This window comes from Vombatus ursinus, unplaced genomic scaffold (assembly GCF_900497805.2).
Source record: "Vombatus ursinus unplaced genomic scaffold, bare-nosed wombat genome assembly UNPS02014810.1, whole genome shotgun sequence".
NCBI lineage: Eukaryota > Metazoa > Chordata > Mammalia > Diprotodontia > Vombatidae > Vombatus > Vombatus ursinus.
This window is the reverse complement of record NW_020954588.1, coordinates 43,760,830-43,784,768: the sequence shown is the minus strand read 5'-3', so window position 1 is coordinate 43,784,768 and position 23,939 is coordinate 43,760,830. Positions and strand designations below refer to the sequence as shown.

The following is a 23,939-nucleotide window of genomic DNA, read 5'->3' as shown; positions in this document are numbered from 1 at the left end:
TTTTCTCTTCTCCAGACTAACTCTCCAGCTCCTTCAACTAATCTTTTAATAGTGTGGTACTCAGATCCTGCATCCTTTTACTTGGCCTCCTCTGGATGCCGTCTACCTTGTCAATGTTATTCCTAAAATGTGGCACCCAGAACTGAAAATAGTAGTTTAATTGTAGCTGACCAAAGGAAGAATACAGCAGTCCTGTCACCATCTTTAGGGCAGTTAGGTAGTATAATGGATAGAGTGCTAGGCCTGGAGTCAGAAAGACTCATCTTCACGAGTTCAAATCTACCCTCAGACATTTACTAGTTTTATAACCCTGGGCAAGTCACTTTACCTTATTTGCCTCAGTTTCCTCATCTATAAAATGAGCTGGAGAAGTAAATGGCAAACCATTCCAATATCTTTGCCAAGAAAACCCTAAGTGGGGTCATGAACAGTCAAACAAAACTGAAAAAACTGAATAACAAAAGTCATCATCTTTGCTCTAGACACCATGCCTCTTTCACAACGGCCTAAGATGACACTGACCTTTCTTCTGACTGCCATGTATTTAATACTATTTATTCATATTGACTTTGCAGTCAACTAATATCCCAAGACTGTTTTCGTAGATACTACTTCCTAGAAATAGCTTCCCATCCTAGATTTATGAAGATGATTTTTGGAACCCAAGGGTGGTATTTTACATTTATCTCTATTACATTTTATCTTAATAGATTTATCCCAATATTCTAACTTGCTGAGTCATTTTTGGATCTTGACTTTGTATGTGATTATGTTACTTAACTTAGTAAATAAGATTCCAAAGAATCTTTTTGTCCAAGAGATTTCATTTTCTTATGGAATATTACCTAAGCCTATAATTATAAGCCTAGCAATAACTGTAGTTATGGAATATGACCTGAGTTCATTATTAGGTAACAGCATTGGTCCCTATGACACCATGTTTAATTCTGGCAGAATAAAAGAAAATGACCACACAAAATTATGTGGAAATATGAGAGGGGAAGATTCATTGCATTATACACATTATATAACTTTTGGGGACTACAGCAGTAATTATCCCAATCAATTAAGCATTTATTAAATGTCTACTATAAGTTTCCATGGCAATATGCTAGATGCTGGGTATACAAAGGCAAATGAAAGTCAGTTCCTGCTTACAACAAGTTAACATTCTACTGGGAAAATCATGTTGCTTTTCTGGGACTCAAGAAGTGCCGTAAATGAACTCCCCAGTTAGATTTCAAAGTACTCAACTATGATTTAGTGATTGATGAGGGGATTGCTGGGCCTGGAAGCACAGCTGTCTTTTGTGGCTAACTCCATGTGTTTTCTCCAAGGTTGCTGAAAGACTAATGACGATTGCTTATGAGAGTGGAGTCAACCTCTTTGACACAGCTGAGGTGTATGCTGCTGGCAAGTAAGTACTCGTTCGCATTTGGGGGTAGTATTCATTGAAGGTGTTGTTTGGGGGGTGGATTACCTATTTGAAGGGCCCATGGCAGGAAATGGTCACCCCTTTAGGAACACTTAAAATTGTTGTGCTCTCACTTCCCTTCCCACTTGCCAAGATGACTTGGTCACGTACCAGCTACTTTCCCTTACAGTCTTTGCCCTCTTGCTTGCTCTTACTTCACAAACTTGTTACTATGACACTACCCTCACAATAGTCACTCTGTAGAAAGAGGAGAGGGAGCTGATGTTCTATACCGTTCCTCTCACACCTACTAACAACAACTGGGTTGTGTAGCACTATAAAGCATGGTGTGATTGTGTGTGTGTGTGTGTGTGTGTGTGTGTGTGCAGAAAGGGGGAGTGGGACCAGGCTAGGGGTTGAACCCAGATGATCACATAAAATTAGACCTGGATAGGCTATCTGACCTCAAAGGCTTTCTTGTCCAACATTACTCAAACAAAAATCCTCTCCAGTCACTTAGTCAGTCAACAAAGTTATTCTAGGCATAAGTACAATGTACTAAGTGTTGGGGCTACAAAGAAAGTGCCCTTAAGGAGCTTATATTCAATAAGTGCCACCCAGCCTTTGCTTGAAGACCTATAGTGAAGTAGAAACTACTGTCTCCTGAAGCCGTCCATTCCAGTTTGGGACAGCACTAATTGGGAGGAAGCAATCTTCATTATTGTTGTTGTTGTTTTAAAAAAATTATTGATAGCTTTTATTTTTGTGCTCCCAAGAATTTCTTGATAGGTCCCACCCCCAGTTAAAATGTTCTTCTTAAGTCTTGACAACTTCTGCCCAACACCTCTAGAGGCCCCTCCTCATCTGGTTCACTATATCCTGGACACTAACTTATTAGTGCCTTTAGTAAAATGTGGTGGCCAGAACTATGGTTTGACCTAGACCAGGCACAATGTGGCCATCATCTCCATAGGGCTGGCTACTATGCTTCTCTTGCCACAGCCTAAGACTGCAGTAGTTTCTGGGGCTATCATATCATTCTAGTGAATCAGATTCAATTTGTATTTCACTGAAATGCCCAGATCTTTTTTCAAATGACTCACAAAAGCTCACCATCTTGGACTTTTAGGTTTGATTTTTTTTTAACCAAATGTGAACAAGTAGCCTATGACTTCTTCCCAGAATACCACCAGCATTCTGGGCTGGCCCCACCAAATCTTGGGACCCAATATCTCTTAATACCAGGTTGAGCTGCACAGATACTGGGTCCCAATTCAGTGAAGAGGCACTCTTTAGACTAGAATTAAGGGAAACATTCCATCTATTTCACTCCAGAGTAGATTTCAGGCTCCCTAGTAATTAAAGAAATGGATAATCACCTCATTATTTTAACAGCCTCTGAAAATGTTCAAAACTCTACAGTGGGTGATAATTGGCTGCAGTTCTAATTCATCACCTTCCAGGAGAGAACACAATCAAGCTATATCACTTGTTGGATGAGACATATCAATGCCTGACTTCTGTGCATTCTGTTTCATTTGGTATTTCGTTCTCTAGGGAGAAGGACTTTTGTTTAAGGGTCATTAAGAAGGCTGAGAATTAGTGCCTCTGATTTTCCCTGTTTCCAAGGATAAAATAATAATTATAATAACTGATTTCTTCTCAGACTCCTTTCAGCCTAGATACAAAGTTCTTTTGAGGTTCTTATTAACAGAATGTTTCCCACATATTGTCTTCCTTTCCTCTACTTTATGAACACCGTTGAACTCTGTAAAAAATAAGGGCAAAGAGGCATGATATTAATTGCAGTGGCATAGAGTTGGAAGGGACCATAACAGGTCACTGAGGCCAACCTCTCTCCCACTGTAGCTAATGCCCATGGCAGTTGTCTGGGCAGCCTTCTCTTTCCATTCTACTGAATATATGGAAGAGCCGATTTTAGTTGATGCTTGTTAAGTTCAGAATTTTTTTAAATGGGAAAAATAACATCTATGGCCTCTGATCATCCAGCTTCTTCTTAAATATTCGCAGTGGCAAGGAACTTACTGCTTCACAAGAAGTCCATTTCATGGACAGGAAGCTCTAATTGTTAGGGAGTTGCTTATATTGTGAAAAAATCTGGCTCTGTGACTTCTACCCATGATACCTAATTCTGCCCTTTGGAATTAAGAAGAAAAAAAATCTAATCCCTCTTCCACATGTCAGTCATTGAAAAGAGCTACCATGTCCTCCCCCAACTCTCACTGTCTTCTCTGCTTCAGGGTAAACATCCTCTGTTCCTTCTACCAGTCCTCATATGGTATGGGTTTAAGTACCCTCTGCGTCCTGAGTTCCCTTGGCTGAACACACTCCATTTTTTTTCTCCATCTCTTAGAATGTGATCCCAAGACCTGACCAAAATATCCCAAATACAGTGTTCCTATTATGGAGTACAATAGAACTAAGACTCCCGATTTGGAACACTATATTTGTATGAATACAGGTTAAGGTTGCTAGAACTTTTTGGCTCCCATACAACATCATTAATTCATATTAAGCTTCCAGCCTACAAGATATTCTGAGTCTTTTTTCACATGACCTGCTTACCCAGAGGAGAGAGTGTCCAAGAGGGCACAGTGATCAACAGTGTCAAACATTGAGAAGAAAGAAGAGTGAAAAGAGCTATCAGCTTTTGCAATTAAGAGATAATTAGGAGGCACATTGGCAACCAATAAGCATTTATTGAGTGCTTACTATGTGCAAAGTATTTTGCTATGTGCTAAGGATACCAAGAAAGGCAAAACTAGTCCCTGCTCTCAAGGTGCTTACATTATTGGTGGAGCTATGAACTAGTACTATCAAATGATAGTAGAAGAAATTTGAAATTATGCAAGTAAAATAATTGTAAAATGCCCATACTTCTTGACCTAAAGATTCCATTGCTAAGCATATACCCCAAAAAGAAGAGGCAGACAGAGAAAAGAAGAGGACAAAGATGATGAAGAAGATGAAGAAGAAGAAAAGGAAGGAAGGAAGGAGGGAAGGAAGGAAGATTCCTATATACACAGAAATGTTGGTAGCAGGACTTCTTGTGACATCAAAGACCTGGAAACAAAGTAGATGCCCATTGATTGGTGAATGGCTAAACAACCTATGGTACAAGAATGGAATGAAATATCCTTGTGCTTTAAGAAATGATGAAAATGATGAAAACAGGGAAGCACAGAAAGGCTTACATGAGCTGATGCAAAGTGATTTAAGCAGAGCAAAGAAAACAATAAATACAATGACTAAAACAATGTCAGTGAAAAGAATGGCAACCACCAAAGAATCAAAACTGAATGCACAGGTTGAGGGGGAGGAGGGATCCCACAAGTGTGAAACATTGTATAAAATGTCATATTTTTTAGTGTGTCCTTCAGTTTTGTGGAATTTTTCCTCTTTTCTTTCTTTCTTTTTTTTAAAGAATTCTTTGTTATAAGTATGATTCTTTGGGAGAGAGCAGGAAAAAGAAGATGGGTCTAGGTGATGTAAAATCAAAATCAGTAAAAATATATTTTTATAAAGAAATCATTGGTAATTTGGGGGAGGACAGTTTCAGTTGAATGATGAGATCAGAAGCCAGATTACAGATGGTTTAGAAGAGAGTAAGAAGAAGCAAAGTAAAGGCCCTGCATGTTTTAAGGAGTATGGCAAAGAGAGAAGAGATATAGAACTAAAGCTAGCAGAAGTGGTGGGAGCTAGAGAGGGCTCTTTAAGGATGAAGGAGTCCTGAGTGTATTTGTAGCCAGTAGGGAAAGAACTAGTAAATATAGATTGAAGATGAGAGGGAGAAAGGAGATGGTAGTGGGAGAAACTTTCCAGAGAAGAGAGGAGAGATCAATGATACATACAGAAGAGGAAGGCCCCCTGCTTCCTCAGAGACAAGAGTAAAGGAGGAAATAGTGAACGACAGTGTCAAGGGCTTGTGAAATGAAAAGGAAAGAAGAAAAAGCACCTGGACAATGGTGAAGACTGAAGCTGAGGGGGTAGAAAGTCTTGAGTAAAACAGAGGAAGCCTCAAATAGCTTCTTTGGGGAGAATCAGTCAGGGAGGAATAAAAGGATTGCCTTCTGCAATATGAGCGCAGCTGAGATTAGCTAACATAAATTTAATTTGGACTCATGGTTGTGTGACTTCCTCCATCGCCATTCAGCAGCACATGAATAAAATGAAAGATGGTAACAGTAATCGAGAATTGGGCTTTATCAAGGCATGATTAATGATAGGACAAGAAAGCAAAGGATTTGTATATAAAGGACAATGTAAAACTACTTCATTTAAAATGAGAAAGGAAGGGGAAGGGAAAAAACATTATGAAAAATGATTTCTCTTGGTAATCTCTTGGAGACTCAGAATTCCACACTGCCGGCCTTCCAAAAGTTGTCCAGAAGTCGTTGAGAAGGACATCTCTCTGATAGTGAGATTACATTGAATCTTCTTATCTTGGTCAAACTCCAACCCAGGTCTGAATTGATTTTATCCTATTCAGGTTTGGGTGGAGACAGACTTCCAAGACTACAGGTGGTATTTCCTTTGATGGCCCAACTGACTGATCTATGGAACACACCCACCTCCTAGTATGTCAACCAATCATGGTTGACTGGCACCCCCTTGGGAATACCTACTCTTTGAAGGGCATAGAATGCTATGCCCCCAAATCCCAAACTGAACCAGTTTTGAAGTGACCCTGTTAGGGGGCCACAGTTTTGGACTGAACTCCCATTCAATGCATGTTAAACCACTTTGAGAAATTAAACCATGGACACATGTACCCCAATTTCATTTGTCTCTTTCTCAGAGAAGACTCTGCTTCAGGTTGGGGTTCATAGAGTTGGTGAGGTTTGGGGTTCACAGCATTTATATAGCTCTTTCTCTGTGCCAGACACTGTGCTATAGATTTTACAAATATTACCTCATGGGTTTGAAATTAATTAGGAAGGAAAGGGCAGGGTATAACCAGAGTGGAAGTGATAGCTTGGGAAAGAGGTAAGGAGGAACCAAAGGTCCCAATGAGGGTGACTAATGGGGTTAGGAGGAATAAAGCATAGGAAGGGTGAAATGATAGGAGATCGGGATCAGAGGTTTTGCATAGAAATGGAACACTTGTGATTGATGGCCAGATCAAGGCTATGACATGGGAGTAAATGAGGTCAAGTGAAGAAGAAGGTCATGGGAACTGAAGAAACTGAGGAGCTAGGAGGTTAGGGCACTTGAGGGAATATCAACATATATGTTGAAATCCTCTTGTATTAGGGCAAGAGTTAGGATTGGAAGAGAGACCGTTAGCCAGACACTGAACTCCTGAACTCATTGAGAAATAGTAATAATAACAACATTGTGCTTTAAGTTTTGTAGAGCACTTCATATGTGTTATCTAATTTTAGAAAGAAGGGAGAATGTCCTGGGGGTGAGTCAGTAACTGTCACTAGGATCTGGGTTGAGGGATAAATTTGGAGAGAAGAGATTGCTTAGTGTTGGTGTTAGAGGGATAGTATAGAAGTGGCAATGGGGGGGAGGGGAAAAGTATTATTCAGACTCCAACACTGGGACCAGAGAATGGGGCAAGCAGTGTATGTTTTGGGAGGGGTTGGGGGGCTAGTTATGAAAGAAGGCATAGCTAGTACCTGAAGGGAAAGCCAGGGAAGGGGAAATCAGGTCTTATTGAGAGCCAGAAGATGGAAGGAATATGAGAGGAATAGGAAAACACTGAAGCATGTTTTTCTGTTCATTCTAGAGCAGGAGTTCCAGAGGACACAGCAGACAGGATGACCGATATGGAATGAGACTAGACCTTGGAATGATAAGGTTGTGGTAGATAGGAAGGAAAGATGGGGCATCAGGTGCTAGGTCATTCTTGAGCAGTCAGGAATGTAGTATAGCCAGATTGGGAGTTTAAGGGGAGTTTAAGGGGGGTCAGAGACTGCTAACCATTGGGGAATGAGTCCGAGCATTGTTTTAGGTAATGGAATAAGCTTCACCAAGGAAGGCAGATAGGTAGAGTGGTCTTGCTCTAGCGTCTTCTCATCTGGCCTCATGCCTTTGCTCCGAAGTCTAGGGGTCTAACATACCTCTTGTTTCTGGAGCCGCAGGTATCTGTTCTCTCTCAGTTTTCTGTCCAAATAATTCTGTCCATTTTTCTTCTCTCATCACAATTTCGAATGAGATTTAATATTCCAAGTGGGGAAAATGGGGAGGACTGAGAAACCAAAGCCACAATTAGAAGGAATCCATGATTCCGACTTGACTTTGCCAAGGGTGATATTTCTAGCCAAGGCCAAAGGGCTTCTTAGAGACAGAGAGAGCAGGCTCCCTCCCTCCAGGAAGCCAGCAGTTGGCAGGCTCCCGGGCCTGTTCCGTAGCTGAGTTCTGCAGGCACCAGCAGAAACAGCGGAAATTGTGAACACAAGCAGAGTACAGTCTATTTTAAGAGCTCTGTGACTGAACACTCAAACAAGGAATAGGCTTTAAAAAATAGACTCGTGCCTTTCCAGGATGTGATACTAAAGCATTCTCTCTTTCCATCCTCTGCTTTAGGGCTGAAGTGATCCTTGGAAGTATCATCAAGAGGAAGGGATGGAGGTATGGTTCGTTACCAGGACGGGGTTGCTTTCTACCCGGGCAAAACAACATAGGATGGATGGTAGGGAAGGGGTCTGGAAGAGGACAAGTCAAAGAACAAAATTTCAAGAAACAGAAATTATTCTGATGATTAAATGACAGGGGATAGGATCCTTAGAGTGTCCCAAGAAATGACCAAACAACCACAAAGTATAACAAATAGCTAGAGGACATGCTTTTCAGGCAAGATAAGACAAAAGCTCACCTCCCAAAGCCCAGAGTCCAGGGATCTGAGTCTAGGTTCTTGGGAAAGGAGGATGAGGATGGCCAAAATGCAGGCAAGTCCCGCAACCTCCCTGGGCCTCAGTTTCCTTATCAGTAAAATGAGGAGGTTAGGCTTCTAAGGTGCTTTCCCACTCTAGGTCTATGAGCCAATAGGCTTGAGCACCGCATGAAGGAGCTTTTCACAGTATTTTCATGGCTTCTGGACTCCCCCTCCCCTAATTAAGAGATAAGCGCTAGCAGGCAAGATGCAGATTAATTAAACAACTATAGGCTTTCACTGTTTATTTTGCTAATCTCCCTGCATACAATGAAGTGAGGAAGCCAAAGCCTTGGAGATGAATCCTGTGCCTGTTTATTTATCTGCACAATTGTGCTTTGATCTCCTTCCTCCTTTATTCCAAGGGTGTGGAAGAAATTATAGTGATAGTAGCTGATATTTATGGAAGATATAAGAAGGATAGCTGAACTGTATGTACTTCAAGACTTACAAAGCACTTTACATATATTTGCCAATTTGACCCTCACAAAATCCCTGTGAGGTAGCTAGAAGGATCATTATTTCCATTTTACAGGTGAAGAAACTGAGGCTTGGAGAGATCAAGCAACTTGCCTCAGGTCACACAGCTAGTCAGTGTCAGGAATACAATTCGAGTTTGTCTTCCTAACTCTCCTCCTGTCCTAAGAAACGCAGGTTATGAAGAAGCCTCAGACCATCTAGTCGGACACCCATTTTTACATATGTGGATAACAAAGACTAAAAAAGTTCAATGATTTGCCCAAGATCACACAGGCAGTTGCTGGTAGAGCTTAGATTTGAATGAGATCTCTGGTTCCCAAGCCAGCACTCTCTCCTCCATACCACCTTGAGTGCTTTGGTAAGTCAAATAGGCAGGGAACAGTCCCTTCTTTGGAAATAAGCATTGGTCATGACAGCCCACTCCTTCCCCTGCACAGGGAGCAGAATCAGGTTAAGGGCAGGAAAGCCCATCATGACCCATCTCTATCTTCCTTCTTTTTAGCAGAACATCCACTGACAGTCGAGTAAAGAAGGGTACCAGGAGTCCTTAGTGAGAACAATTTAGCAGAGTCCACTTCGGGGGCACCTCCATGCACATGCTTTGTATTCACTTTTGGGCTCAGTCTAGGAAAGTGTCTAACTCCAGAAGCTGGTCTCAACCTACCCTTCCCTTCAGCCCTGTTCATTCCTCTTCCCTCTAGGCTGTTCTTAGGCAGTGAAAGGAGATGTGCCGCTGAAGAGCCATCTGTGTGGTACATTTACCTTGTCTGTTTTAGCATGATCACTCTCCCCGTCATCCCTTGGAAGTGGTCAGTGAGAATGTGGATTCATGCAGAAATGGATTCTCCTTTCCCCCAGTGCTTTCTTTTATTGCATGGGTCAGATAGCATCCACCAAGTACACCAGCCTTGGTGTACTTGTACACCTGAAGTGCAGGCACCTGATGAATGGACCATCCAGAGTGCAATCACACAGGGACTCAGATGGGCAGAAACCATGCTTTTCTGAAGATACAGTTGCTATATCTTGGGCACAAAAGGGAAGCTTGCACACTGCCCATACCCAGGGACATTTGCTATGGTTTACCTATATGCAAAGGTGAAAAAGAATTCACAGAATCATGACTCTTGAGATGGAAAGGAACTTAAGGGTTATCTTCTTCAATACCCTCGCTTCACAAGTTGAGGAAATTGAGGCTCAGGAAGGGTGTGACTTGCTTATGGTCGGAAAGGTGAAAAGTCAGAGGCAGGATTTGAGTCCTGGTCCTCTGACTCAAAAATTAATACTTTTCCTCTCTACCAGTCAAATTTACTTGTTCCATGGTCCATTCCAGCCCCACCATAGTGGACAGAATTAGTTCAAATGCATGAAACTCCATTATATGGGCTCTATCTTGCTTTCCTTGTTTGTCAAGGTATACATGGACAGCCAAACAAAACACTGTGCAGTCATTCTTGATACGGAGGACTCGGTGGGGTAGGGGATGGAGAGATGGCCTGGAAGTCAGAATGACCTGGCTTAAATTTCCATCTCTGTCTCTTACTAGCTGTGTGACCTTGAACAAGTCACAACCTCTTGGTGCCCTAAGCAACTCTGCAGGTCTGTAAGTTTCAGAAAAGGTGCTGATCCACATCAGGAGAGAGAGTTTCTTTCCCTGGGAATTCCCTATATCAATGAAATAGATCCAGTCCCTGTCCCCACCACCATCACCAGTGAGGACATTTTTTAAAAAATCTGCTCTATATAGCTATCTGCCTGTATATGTTCACTGTTTAGCAAATATACCTGCACTCATATTTTTAGATATAATGCATACGACATAGCAGTCTTGCAAATGAATGCCAAAGCAATCAGCTAGCCACAAACTGTTCTCACCAGTTTATGTATGCCCCATGAGGCTGGTGATAAAATAAACAGCTTTTCTTTCCTCCTCCAACCTAAGAGTTATTACCCCATAACGACACATGAGCAGAGGGCTATTTATGATTGTTGTCTCTACTTGTTATTTTGAAGTCTAAAACATAGCGTATGGCCCTTAATCCAAACCTCCAAAAGAAAGCCCACATCTCACAAATGAGCAAACAATAGCTTTCTGAATGTTCTAAGTAACTCATTTTAATAAGACAGTGAGACTTTTTCATAATGGCTCTGAATAATCATGATCATTGCCTCAATAACATTTGATGCCTTGTTGGAGTTTATAAAAGGTGGAGAAATATTTCTAAAAGTCTCATTACATAAAGTGGAAGATTTGTTTTTCCTGTGATCCGTTGTTGCTCTAATAAGCCCCAAGAAAGCGAGAGATAAGCGTGAGAAGTCCATCTCTCATGGAGTCTAGAAACTGAGAGGCGTAGGAGGGAAAGGACTTCACCAAGGTCATACAGGTTTCCAAATGGGACTTTGATCCAGATAACAGACTTGTAGATGTCAAGGTGGAAGGGACCTTGGAGGTCATCTAGTCCATTTCTCCCATTTTACAAATGAAGAAACTGAGGCCTGCAGAGCTGCAGTGCCTCGATCATTGTCACACAGAATTAGCAGCAATAATGCCTGCTCACCCATATGGGCAGATCCTCAACAACTGTCCTTCAAGTTAGTTCGTAAGCAATCCAGCAGGTACAGGAGGGAGCTGATGGCATTTTCTGCAACCTTTCCTCCGCACAACCACCTTGTTTGAATCATCAACACAGTCTGTGTTTGTTTTCATCACCATAGTGAATTTTGATGGGGGTTTTAATGCCCCAGCATCAGCACCTCTTGCTCAGTAGGTGGAGTCATAGATACCACTAATTTAAGAGCTCTCCAATTGTTTGAAGTCTTTGAAACCATGATCAGGGATTTTCTTTTTCCTGGAAGGATCAAACTGAATTATATATCTCAAGAAATAAAATCAGTCTCCTAGGTAAGCCTCCTAAGAACATCTCATGTTCTGTGAACCTCAAGAGATGCTTGTCATGCCAGGAATGCCCATCACTAGGGGGACCTGCCTACGTGAGGTAGCTTATATTTTCTTCCCATAATCCCTGGTCTTGTATTGCCTGAAAGTCAGATGTTGGAACTTTGAACCAAAGATTACGCAACTGTTTTACTAAAAGCAAGTTGTCCTTTGTTCAAGTATTTAAAGAAACCTTCAGTCAATAAATATCATTACTATTATCACAACTTGTATTTAATGTTAACTTGGCCAAATCCTGCTGATAAATGTTATCCAGTTTAGAAGGTATGCTAGCTAACCTTTGGGAACCACTAGGGCTATTGGCCGTGGAAAAGGAGTATGAGTCATTCCCTCCTGTCCCTTCTCTAGGAGGTGGGGATGGATTGATGTCTATAGTAAATGCATCTGGGAGGTTCAGTGGATAGAGCACTAGCCTTGAAGTCAAAAAGACCTGAGTTCAAATCCAGCCTTAGATACTTACTAGCTGTGTGACCCTGAACAAGTCACTTGACCTCTGTTTGTGTCTGTTTCCTCATCTGTGAAACTGAAATAATAATAGCACCTCTCTCTCAGGATTGTTGTGAAGATTCAATGAAGTATCTGGAAAGTGCTTTGTAAACCTTCAAGTACTATACAAATGCTAGATTTTATTAGATTAGATTATTATTAGATGGTTAATAAATTAGCTAAAGTATTTGCCATGGGAGCAACCTATTCATGTTTCTAAAGGGTGCTTTTACCAAGCCATCCCTACCCACCATCACTGCGTAGCCTTCCCTACCCACTCTCACTCCCCATCGGCCCTTCGTGCCATCACTTAATGACACCGACCCACCCTTCCTATAACATTCTGCCACCCATGTTCAACTCCTCCTCTTCACCTTGCCCTTCGTGGCCAAACTTCAATGATACCAGATGAACATTTTACATTTTTAAGTAGATGCTTCAAATATGAAACATCAGGTTCTGTCTGATAGTATTATAATATTGTTGCATGGGCTTTATCTTGACACTGATCTGGTTTTTTCTTGGTTTTATTTTTTGATGTGCAGGAGATCCAGCCTGGTCATAACAACCAAACTCTACTGGGGTGGAAAGTAAGTAGATTATATCTAACCCTCCAGCCTAACAGGACTCTTCTGTAGTAACACATTTAGAAAACAAGTTTTATTCACTTATTGAAATCCATGGAAGTAATCTTTTTCTCCCCTAATGGCAATATGTGAAAAGTGAATGTTTAATAAAGTAATTGGCCTTGCATTAGACCTGGGCAAAATAAATCCAGAGAAATGGAAGATGACGCACCAGCTTTGTGGGATGCTTGGGAAACCAAGGAGATTTCCAAACGGTATTTTCACCTCTGGTCCTGATTGTAAATCACATTTCAAGTTTCAGCAAGAGCAAATAAGCACAAATCTTCTGAGGAGGAAAGCCCCTCCAACGAGCCAAAATGCACAGCAGTTTTATTGCAAAGTGAGAAATATTTGGCCTGCTCCTGGGTTTGTGCTGTGATCCCTCCTCCCTGCAGTGAGCTTGGAAAACTACAGTCCCAAGCACCATCTCACTGGAGACACAAATGGGGTCTCTATGTCACTTGTGGTCAAGCCAAATGAAAGAGAATGGCTCCCTTTGTTGTGGACATGCTATCCAAACTTGAGTGGATGACTTGGTCCTTCTACTGGTCCCTTCTTGCATTTCAAGTTGTAGACACATTATTCAACAGAATAATGTAGGCCGGACTTTCAGAAAAACACATAACCCTGTAATCTCTACCGTCTATCAGTGGGTTTGATTGCCCCGTGCTATTGTCCTGAAAGATGGAAAGCCAAAGGGTCTGGAAGCTCCTTGTTAACTACCTGTGATTGATAGATTGATAAAAATCCAGAGGAAAGAGTCTTGTCTAGACTATTCCACGAAGAGAGAAAATATGTTTTTTCCTTGATTCTTTGAAGCTGCTCACAATGAATATGAAATTGGGGAGATAGAATTTAGATTTATACTCTAATGCAGTCTGAATATAAATAAAGCAGCACTACATATGAATAATGGAGATTTATAGCATCTGCCTTGTTCTATTTTACTAGGCTATTATTTTGGCTTTTGCCGAGGACCCAAAGCCTGGTTTATATTTTAGAAACTGCACAGAGGAGACAACAGACTGGGAGAATGATTGCTTCGTTGAGTAATATAGTGTTATCTAGTTTACATAAGAAATAAGGACTGGATAGTTTATTGTCAACTTTTACAATAGTGGCTGTCCAAAGGAAATTGGTGCAGCAGACACATTTTATCCACAATTTAAATTTATGGGCTGGTAGACTCCCTCCTGCTTACTGTACTATGCGGGAGAAAATCCTAAGAGCCATGATCTTGTTGGGAACCTGAACTATGGCAGACCAGCCACTTTTAATTGTTTAGAAGAACATATATTTCTAAGCAGTCTTATTTGGTTAAAAGGTGACTCCCAAATGTAAACAAGGTGGGAAGTCTGAGGGAACCCCGGATTGCAGGGTGAGCTCCCAGAATCAGGAGGAGGACAGCAAGGAATTGAGCTGTGGCAGAAAGGCAAGGCTTCCCAAAGGAGGCAGCGAGGTATAATGCTGGCTTCAGAACCCAAGGGCCTGCATTCAAATTCTAGCTTTGCCACTTATGAGCTCTAGAACCTTGACGAAGTCAATTCACTTCTCTGAGACTCATTTCCTCATCTACAAAAACGTTTTGTAACACTTGGTGAATTGAAAATGTAAATTATTTTTATTAAAATGAAATGTTTAGGGGCAGCTAGGTGGCACAGTAGATAGAGCTCCGGCCGTGGATTCAGGAGGACCTGAGTTCAAATCCGGCCTCAGACACATAACACTTACTAGCTGTGTGACCCTGGGCAAGTCACTTAACCCCATTGCCTAACCAAGAAAAAAAAAAAGAAACTAACAAAATGAAATGGTTAGAATAGATCAAAGGGCTCTTACCATTTGGGGAGTCATAGGTCACTTTGGCAGTCTAGAAAAGCCTATGGAGGATCTCTTCTCAGAGCAATGTTTTTCAGAACATAAAATAAATACATAAGATTGCAAAGGAAATCAATTCTATTGAAATACAGGTATCAAAATATTTTTAAAAAACCTGTCCACAGACCCCAGGTCTGATGTTAGTCAACCTCTGACATTTCTTCAGCCTCTGAAATCTATGCTCTGGGTTTCCTTTCACAGAGGAGTCAATTGTATCTGCATCATGGGGTTCAACAAAATGGGGATCAACAAATAATTTTTGGGAGAGCTCACCAGTTTTTTTTTAATTTGAAATTCTTCATTACTAAATTATGCCTCAGTCTCTATGGAAAACAATAATGATGCTGTGATAACAATAATTAATGTTATTACATATAATTATATTAATAACACTAATAGCTCACATTTACATAGCAGTTTACCATTTACAAAATGTTTTCCTCATAATAACTCTGTGATGTAAGTATAAGGGACATTACTCCACTTTACATATGAGGAAACTGAGGAACAGGGGCTAAGTGAGTTACTCTGGGTCAAACAGCTAGTGAGTATCCAAGAGATATGGCTCTTACACCTTAAGAACAAAGTGAGGCATGATGCATGCTTACAAAACAACTAACATATTCCTTCTTATTTGGCTAATGACCTCAGAAGTGATGTTTTTGCTTCCGCCTCTGATGTTTCCCAACATGATTCTGTTATGAACACTTGATCTATAGTTCTTGCTGAAGTGAATGTGAGAAACAAATGTTTGCCTACCCTCTTTCTGGTGCAAATCATCATCAACCTGCCCACAGTGGTCAGTAACTTAAGAGACTTAAGGACGGGCACAGAACTGCTGGCTGGCCACTTTACCCAGCATTCCCAAATTCGAGTCTTTTCTGCCAGGTAAATTACCTGGCCAGCAGCTCAGTTCCTCCCTCAAGGCTCTCCAATTACTGGCAGAGCAAAGATGGGCTTCATCACCAAGGAAACTTCAGTCACTCTGTATGTAATAGATTTATATTTGACACTGTGCCTTTGAAGCAATTAAGTTGTTTGATTAAAGTCATCAGTGCCCATCCTTCTTCTACCCTGCTCCCAAAGAAAAGAACATAGGGAGAGTTGAAACTCTATTAAACCATATGTGGGTGCTGTGAATGCCCCTGAGTTACAAGGGAATAGCAGCATTGTTGAGGATAAATGGTAATGTCCTAATTTATCTCACTGGGACTTCAATGAAAAAGTTCACCGAGAGCCAGCCTCCTCACTGGTCTCTACCCGCCCAGCATGCAGTATTTGCCGAGAACAGTGTATAAAATTAGCAGGTCTGTCTAAGTGAGAACATTTTTCTTCAGTACTCCTAGAACAGGAAAAAAAAACCCATCCAGCAGCCACCCCCACTCACAGTCATTTGCCTCTTTTATCTTGGCAGAGCTGAAACGGAAAGAGGATTGTCACGAAAACACATCATTGAAGGTGAGTACTCTTTCTTACCCACTGTATTTTGTGAATTAATGATTCAGGAAAGGAAAGCATTTGACCGGTGAAGCCCCAAACAGCCTGGAGAGTCACCCTAATACTCACATAAAAGGACTGTGGTTGTTCCAGCTTCCATAAATTTAGCCAAAAGGAAAAAAAAAAGATGGAGCTATCTAAAAGATTGTCATGGAGGCTGCTACTAGTATGATGAAAATGGGACCCAGAGGCAGCCACACTTTTCTGCAGTAGCCTTGCACAGACCAAGAATTCCATAAGCTCCCCTTTCTTGTCAAGAATGAAGGCCAAATTGTAGAGCTACAGTTGAAAGAGACCTTATAACTCATTATCTAGTGCAAGGTCCTCATTTTACAGATGAAGAAACTGAGGCCTGGTGACTTGCAAGGTGACTTCTCCAAGACCACACAGGTAGCGAGTGGCAGAGTTGGGGGGAGCTCGGTTGATATAAAACCCATCCATATCAGCCTCCTTTCCTCTGCCCCTGAACCATCCTGCCCACTGCACGGTTCTCAGTCTACTCATTGAGTCATCAACACAGCCTGGAATATATTGGAAATGGAAGAAATATTTCCAATTTGGAAGCTAGTTGAACTCTCTTGTACAGAGCTTGAAAAGGAAAGTCTTTGATAGAGAGGACAGTGATTCTACTCGAATTTACGGAGTTCTTTGAAGCCAGATTATCATGTTATCTCATCGGATCCTCACAACAACCCTGTAAGATCTAGGCTATTAACCAGGGTCTGTTTAAGAAAGCCACTCCACAGGGACAGTGTTTCTGTCCACACCCTTGTTATCTCTTGGAAGTGAGAAATAATGTTTCCTAAGTTTTTGTTTTAAAAGATAGAATTTCATTACTCAGGGAGACTCCAGAAAAGTTTTCTCGATCTTTTTTCATTAATTTGGTGGTCACCCTTCCATTCTTCCTCTCAGTTCTCCCTTTGTTTTCTCTTTTATCTCCTCATAAAAATGTGGCTCTTCTAGTCCTTACTCTTGATTTATTTTCACTTGTTCCTTTATTCAATTCAATTCAACAAACCTTTATCCAGTGCTTGCTATAAGAAGGGCATGGTGCCAAGCTCCTGGAGATACCAAGAAAAAGAAACAAACAAAAATTCTTGAAACCATCCCAGCCCTCAGGGAGCTTACAATATATGCATAGATGAGTAAATAGACATAATATGAAGTCAGTCAGAACTTTCCTTTGACTCAGCAGATCTCCCTGTATTTTTTTTTTACTAGACTATTAGGGTTTCTGCCCACTTCTCTCCTCCCATCCAGGAATGCCCATGCACTAGGCACTTGTTAAATCTTTTGCTTTAATGCCATTTCTTACCCTTTCCTTAAAGAATGTACTTACATAAATTTAATTCAATAAGTATTTATTAAGTGCTTACTGTCAGGTCCCAAACATTTCCAAAGAGTAGGACCACCTATATTTTATCTATCTGCATGGAAATATTGTAATAGATATAAGAATTATCATTATTGCAATATTGTAAGTATAATGGTATACTTATATTAGCTTACATAATTATATTAATTAATAAAATCATTATTATGTAATAATAATATAATATGACATAAATATAATAGCACTTTAAGGTTTATAAAGCACACTATAAATATTATATCATTTGATCCTCGTAACAACCCTGGAAGGTAGATTTTATAATGATCCCCATTTTACAGATGAAGAAACTGAGGCAGAGGTTAAGTGACTTGCCCAGGCTGAGCCTGGATTTGAACTCAAGCTCCAGCACTCTATCCACAGTGCTAACTAGGTTGTTTTATTTTTACCATCACCATCACTGATTGGGCCTGCACTCGTGAATTATCTGTGTAGGGAAGTCCTTTGTGAGTTGACTCCTACCAATGCAAAACTGCCTCCTCTGTGCAACTTACAGAATTGGCTGGGGGCACTGGGCAGTTATACAGCTTGTCCAGTACGTGTTCGGAAGTAAGACTTGAACCCACGTCTTCCTGGCTTCTAAGTTGACTCTCCATACACAGCGCCATGATGCTTTCCTATTGTTGTCATTATTAACTGTGAGCCAGGTTGCTTACTTTGTTGTTGTTTTACACGGAGTATGTTTTTTTCACCACTCACCAGATGTAGGCTAAAAGGACCCTGAGGTCCTGTCACTGCTCAACCCATTTCTATGTACAGGTTGTTTTGCTGCCAAAGTAAATCTTGCTGCCAGAGCAAAGGGACATATTTTGGCTATGGAGGGATTCTCCAAGTGAGAGTTCTAGTGAAATCCCTTCTGTTCTTGGCTTCTACAAAGTGCAATATGTCAATAAGGTCTTCCTCAGACCACAGTGGTCAACTTGGCATTGTAAAGTATTAACACCCAGCTATCTCTGACTATTACTATGTCTATACTGACCATCACAGCTGACCTATAGTTGGACTTAGTCAATGCAGAAAAGATCTGAGTCTAAACGAACTGAACAGAAGGTAGTTACTATCACCACCTTCTAAAGAGGAAAATCAGGGATTTTTTTTAATTCAAGGAATGATATAGGATAGAAATCAGTAAAGAAGGCAAAAGGGTAAAATTGAAGAGAATAAAAAAGAAATTGAGAAGGACTGATCCTATGTATCAAGAGATAAAGCAGGGTATTGAATTCCCATTAGTTTAATCTTCTCTAACATTTGTGCATAGTTTCAGAGTCTTTTTTCATAAAGTCAATTTTATTCAGACCTCATAAAGCTTGATAGCAATGCCCAAAATTTCCCTCCCCCAAGTGAATATGATAGTTGTTCTCTGAGGAGTTAATCTCTCCAGAAGAGCAAACCAGTTTAGCCCAAATGAGCACTGCCCCAGATATGAACATTAACTCAAAACAGAAAACTTTTGAGATTTGAGAACTGAAGTTTTCAAAAAAGATTTTATAGTCTACAGTTTCACCCAAGGATAGGAGATAGAAAGATCCCAGAAATACTAAAAAAAATAATAAAATAAAAAAAGAGAAAGAGATCCATTTCTAATATTTATGGCCAGACTATAATGAGAAAACCTTAGGGACCTTGAAGGAAGACACAACCACTAAATTTTAGACTCATAGAAGTCCGGAGAGACTTCAAGCTCAGTAGCCCAATTTTTCATCAGCCCCTGCACCTGGAATGCCAATGACCAGAGGCACTATTTTGGTGGGTGGTACTTAAAACCCTTATACTCTTAAAAAAAAAAAAACTCAGCTAGGGTGAGGCTTTTTGGTGATTGCCTAGTTTCACTGACAATAACTATAGTCTGACGTTTCCTATGCTGATCTTGACGGACAGAGCTCGAATTTCTCCAGCCCTCATATGAGTTTGGCCTTTGCCTTGGCCCTTCGTCAGACTCAATCTCCAGCATCATTCTGTTCACTGGATTGTTCATTGAGTGCTGCCTCCTGGGGAGTCCATCTGTTGAGTCTTTCTCCCCCGTCTTATTCTCCATAGGTATATATCCAATCCAGCTTCCCTCCCTTTCACCTCTGCTGTTCTGAACTTAACCCAACAAAGAGGAATGGGGATTTCTGGAGGACAGGGCCTTGAGGCAGAAGCCAAGTTCACATGTAGTCAGCCCTATATCTGGGGAGGAGAGGAGAGAGATGATCTTGGTCAAGCAACATAGTTCATGAAGTACAAAATGAGCTTTACTCATGCATAAATGGACTTTGAAAACCTCCCATTAAAGGCCTCACACACAGTGAATACAAAGTCCTTGTCTTTGTTCCAGATAGGCACAACATTCTCTAAGATTTCTATGATTGGGAAAACAGAATATTCATACAAATTGAGAATTAGAGCTAGAAGGGAGCCTAGATTCCATCAGTCCCGGCCCATCCATTTTACAGATGAGAGGACTGAGTCACTTAGTATTATCCAGGTGGGCGGCAAGTGTTTGAGGCAGGATTCCAAAGCAGGTCCCCCTGATTGCAGATCTGACGTTCTACTTAATATTCTAGCAGTTCCAGTTTAGTGGTTCGGAGATGGTCCAAAGGGTTCACACTAAATATTATTTATAAGTGTAAAGAATATTAGGAATAGTATATTAAATTACTCCCGGAGGGAGTTGTCACAATGCTTTGTGGTTATTATTGTTGCTGCTGCTGCTGTTGTTTTTAAGGGTTTTTAAGACAAAAAAAAATTGGGAATCACCACACTACTCCATGCTCCCTCTCTCAGGGGGTGGCTTTTCTACTTTAGTTAAATGTCATAAAATTCCCATCTGGTGCTAAAATGCTCTACTGCTTCTTTGCCAAATATGGCTCTAGAACTCATTAGGTGAATGAGCTTTCTGCCTAATAATATAAAAGGAATATTTTGAAAATGTGACTTCTAAACGATACAGTAAATCAGAGAATCTCATCCAAGAGTTTCATCGGCAATGGAAGGAAACTGGATGCCACATCTTATTCTCCATTTACCTAATAATTTAATTCAGTTTACCAAACATTTGTAAGCTTTCACAGGAGTGGGGGACCTTTGGCCTCCAGGCCACATGTGTCCCTCTGGGTCCTCAAGTGTGGGCCTGATTCTGTCAAGGGCAACACTTGAGGACCTAGAGTGCCACATATGGCCTCAAGGACATAGGTTCCCCACCCCTGCATCTAGCAGATAGAGAGTTGGCCTCTGGCTGGGGTTCAGGTCCCTCCTATGACTGTACTGGCTGAGGAACTTTGGGTAAGATGCTTAATCTCTCACTGCCCCTCCCCCCCAACTCTCTAAGAATGGGAATTGTTGATCTGCATTGGTAAAGAAAATTATCTCATCAGGACTTCCCTAGACTAGTGAAATAATAGATTCTCCTCCAGTCCCTTCAACCGGTCCAAGGCATTGTGCAAGGTATTAGAGATAGAGGGATAAAACCCAAAAGAGTCCTCACAGTCAAGTAACTTACATTCTACTTGGAGGGAGGGGAGAGATAAAGTAGAGACACAGACATCTAAATACAAAGTGATCCAAAATCATTTCAAGACAAAGAGTCATGATTCTATTTCACCTACTATGTGCAAATATCTCATTCAATCCTCACAACAACTCTGAGAGGTAGGTGCTACTGTTATCCCTATTTTACAGAAGAGGAAACTGAGGCAAACAGAGGTTAATTGACTTGCCCAAGGTCACAGAGCTAGTAAACATCCAAGGCTGGATCTGGTCTTAGGTTTTCATGACTCCAGGCCTAGCTTTCTATCTACTATATCACCTTGATATCTGAAGAGCTCAGAAAAGGCTTCTTGTGAAAGGTAATATCTGAACCTGAGCTTTGAAGAAAGTTAAGAATTCTAAGACCTGATATGTAAGTTGGCTTTATGGTTTCAGAAACACTTACAGAAGTTATCTCTCCCTTGATCTCCATGAAAGCCCTGGCTGGGATAACCTCACCATTTTAGTGTGCCCTTCACAATGAATATGCTGCCCTTGCTTTTTTGGGGGGGGGGAGGAAAAGAAATCTTAGAAAAGACTTTTTAAAAAAGGATTAACATTGTGAACATCCCAGAGCCAAATTCAAACTTAAAAGCTGGATACCTGAGGCAAATGTCTTACAGATGGAGGCTTCCCTTTGCCAAACTTCCTTTAAGTAGCTCAGGACCCACAGTGCTTTGCAGTTATGATTTGGCCGCCCCAAAGTCCTTTAATCTGTAACTTCCCTGGGGCATATATTTTGTGAGCAGCATGAGTTCATCTGGATTTCCAACAGCAACCTTTGGTGGGGCATATATAAACATGCACTAAAAACTCCATGGGTATATGGGGGGAAAAAGAATGAGGGGGTCCTATTGAAAAGAAACTAGAAAGTGATATCACAAAATAATGTAGATTATTTGAAGGAGATAAATTCTTTTCAGGATAAACTTTACTCAGAAGGGCTCTACAGCACAGATTTTCTGATCAATTCAAAGGAATTAAATTGATTTTCTTTTGAGAAAATTTTAGGAATTTCAAAGTTCCCATTGGGTTGATTGGAGATACTCTAGACTGAGGATATTATAGAAACAGAGGGGAAAATTTCTGTTCTGGGGGTGAAAGCAGGTATGAGAATGTAGCCTATCTGAGGTTGTGGTCTCCTACTAACCACTGTATCATTAGCTCTTCCAAGAATGTGACCTTAGCTAAACTAGGCCTCTAAGTGAGTCTGGACTTCAACCTTCACCATCCATTGTCATCTTGGTGACCAAAACATTTTCCAAACCATACTCTGACCCTTCACTTCTCTATCAGGAAAAAAAAAAAGATGGTTGGCTTTTAAGTCAGCTAAAAAGCCAAATCAAACCAATCAAATTTAAATTTGAGCTTCATTTAACACACAATGAATTTTATACACATAATAAAAAACAAATTTAAAATATTCAGTCCTTCCATGTAATTAAACAAGTTGGTAGGAAAATGCTGTTTCTCAGGAAAATGAGGTAAAATATTTCTTTCTTTTGGGTGCATTGAATCACACTCCATAACAATATTTCAGGAAAATGTTAGTTTTAGCGAAATTAATTAATTTCTCTAACTATTCACAGCAAGCAGCCAAGTAATTAGAACTGGGATATGGCTATCAGGCACAGAAACCTTATTCTTATTTCCCTCACTATTTCCCTATGTTTTTGAGTTAGTTTTTTTCTAAATTCTTAATGTAGTAGCTGTTTTCTAAAGAATGAGGAGAATAAAAATGGTAAAGTATTGGGGGGGTTGTACAAAGCGTGACATCTGTGTATTAGCGTTCTAGGTCAAGCCCTCAATTCATTTCCCCATAAATTGTAATGCTCCCATGTGTCTATTCTTGGATTTCATTTTTCTGTATATTTCTGACACTATGTGATCCTGGGCAAATGGTTTAAACTTGTGGAGTCCCAATCAGCTCCCTAGGATTTATTTTCTAAATTGTGATATGCACTCTGTGGTTGGTGGAGAGAGTTCCCACAGTGGGAGTTTCCTACTCGAACAATCACAGATCCTTCCCGTGTTTGCATAATCGATCTCTGGGCTGCTGGGGGAATGGTTTTGATGGTAGTAAAAAGAACACTGGAGTCCCAGAACCTGTCACTTAGTACCAGCATCCCTAGGAGAATCCTTAGCTCTCAGGGTTTCAGGGTCCTCATCAGAAAAAGAGGGGGTTGAACTGGGTGGATGCTGAGTTTCCTTCTAGCTCTAAATGTATGAGCTGGTGATTTTTTTTAACGCTCTGAGACCAAGAAAAAAAAGCAACCATAAGATCCTAGAGACAGAGCTAGAAGGAAACTCAGAGCCCACCTGGTCCAAGTTCTTGACCTTTTTGTGTGTCAGGAACCCCAATGATAGTCTGGTGATGCCTACAGAACCCTTCTCAGAATCAAGTTTTTAAGTGGATCAAATTAAAAACAGAATCCATCAATAAACATTTGTTAAGCATCTACTATGTGCCAATCACTATGCTAAGTGCTAGATCACAAAGGAAACCAAACATATTGAAATAGTAATTGAAATAATAGAAAACAAGCTCACTAGTGCCAGATTAAGACTCTCCAGTCCAACTTCATTAATTTATAGTTGAGGAACCTGAGACCCAGCGAGATTAAATTTAAGGTAAAGACATATTTTCATCTTTTAAGGAGAAAAAAGAAGTGGTCTTTATTCTTAAATCTGACTCTGGACATGCCTCTGGGTCTCTGAAGAACAGCTCAACAAACATTTATTGATTCCGGGTTCAAGTATGTTTTCTAATCCAAGCATTATTATAACCAAAAAAGAAAGTCTGAAAA

General features: G+C 40.6%; 1 protein-coding gene across 2 annotated transcripts in view; it reads left to right on the top strand.

The window, feature by feature from the left end:
• Positions 1–23,939, top strand: part of KCNAB1 (potassium voltage-gated channel subfamily A member regulatory beta subunit 1) — a 451,442-nt gene that overhangs the window by 352,503 nt on the left and 75,000 nt on the right. For both annotated transcript variants that reach the window (XM_027875934.1, XM_027875933.1), the window contains exons 4-7: positions 1,338–1,417; positions 7,970–8,014; positions 12,783–12,827; positions 16,153–16,196. In XM_027875934.1, the coding sequence (XP_027731735.1) occupies positions 1,338–1,417; positions 7,970–8,014; positions 12,783–12,827; positions 16,153–16,196 (214 nt within the window). The remainder of the gene's footprint in view (positions 1–1,337; positions 1,418–7,969; positions 8,015–12,782; positions 12,828–16,152; positions 16,197–23,939) is intronic.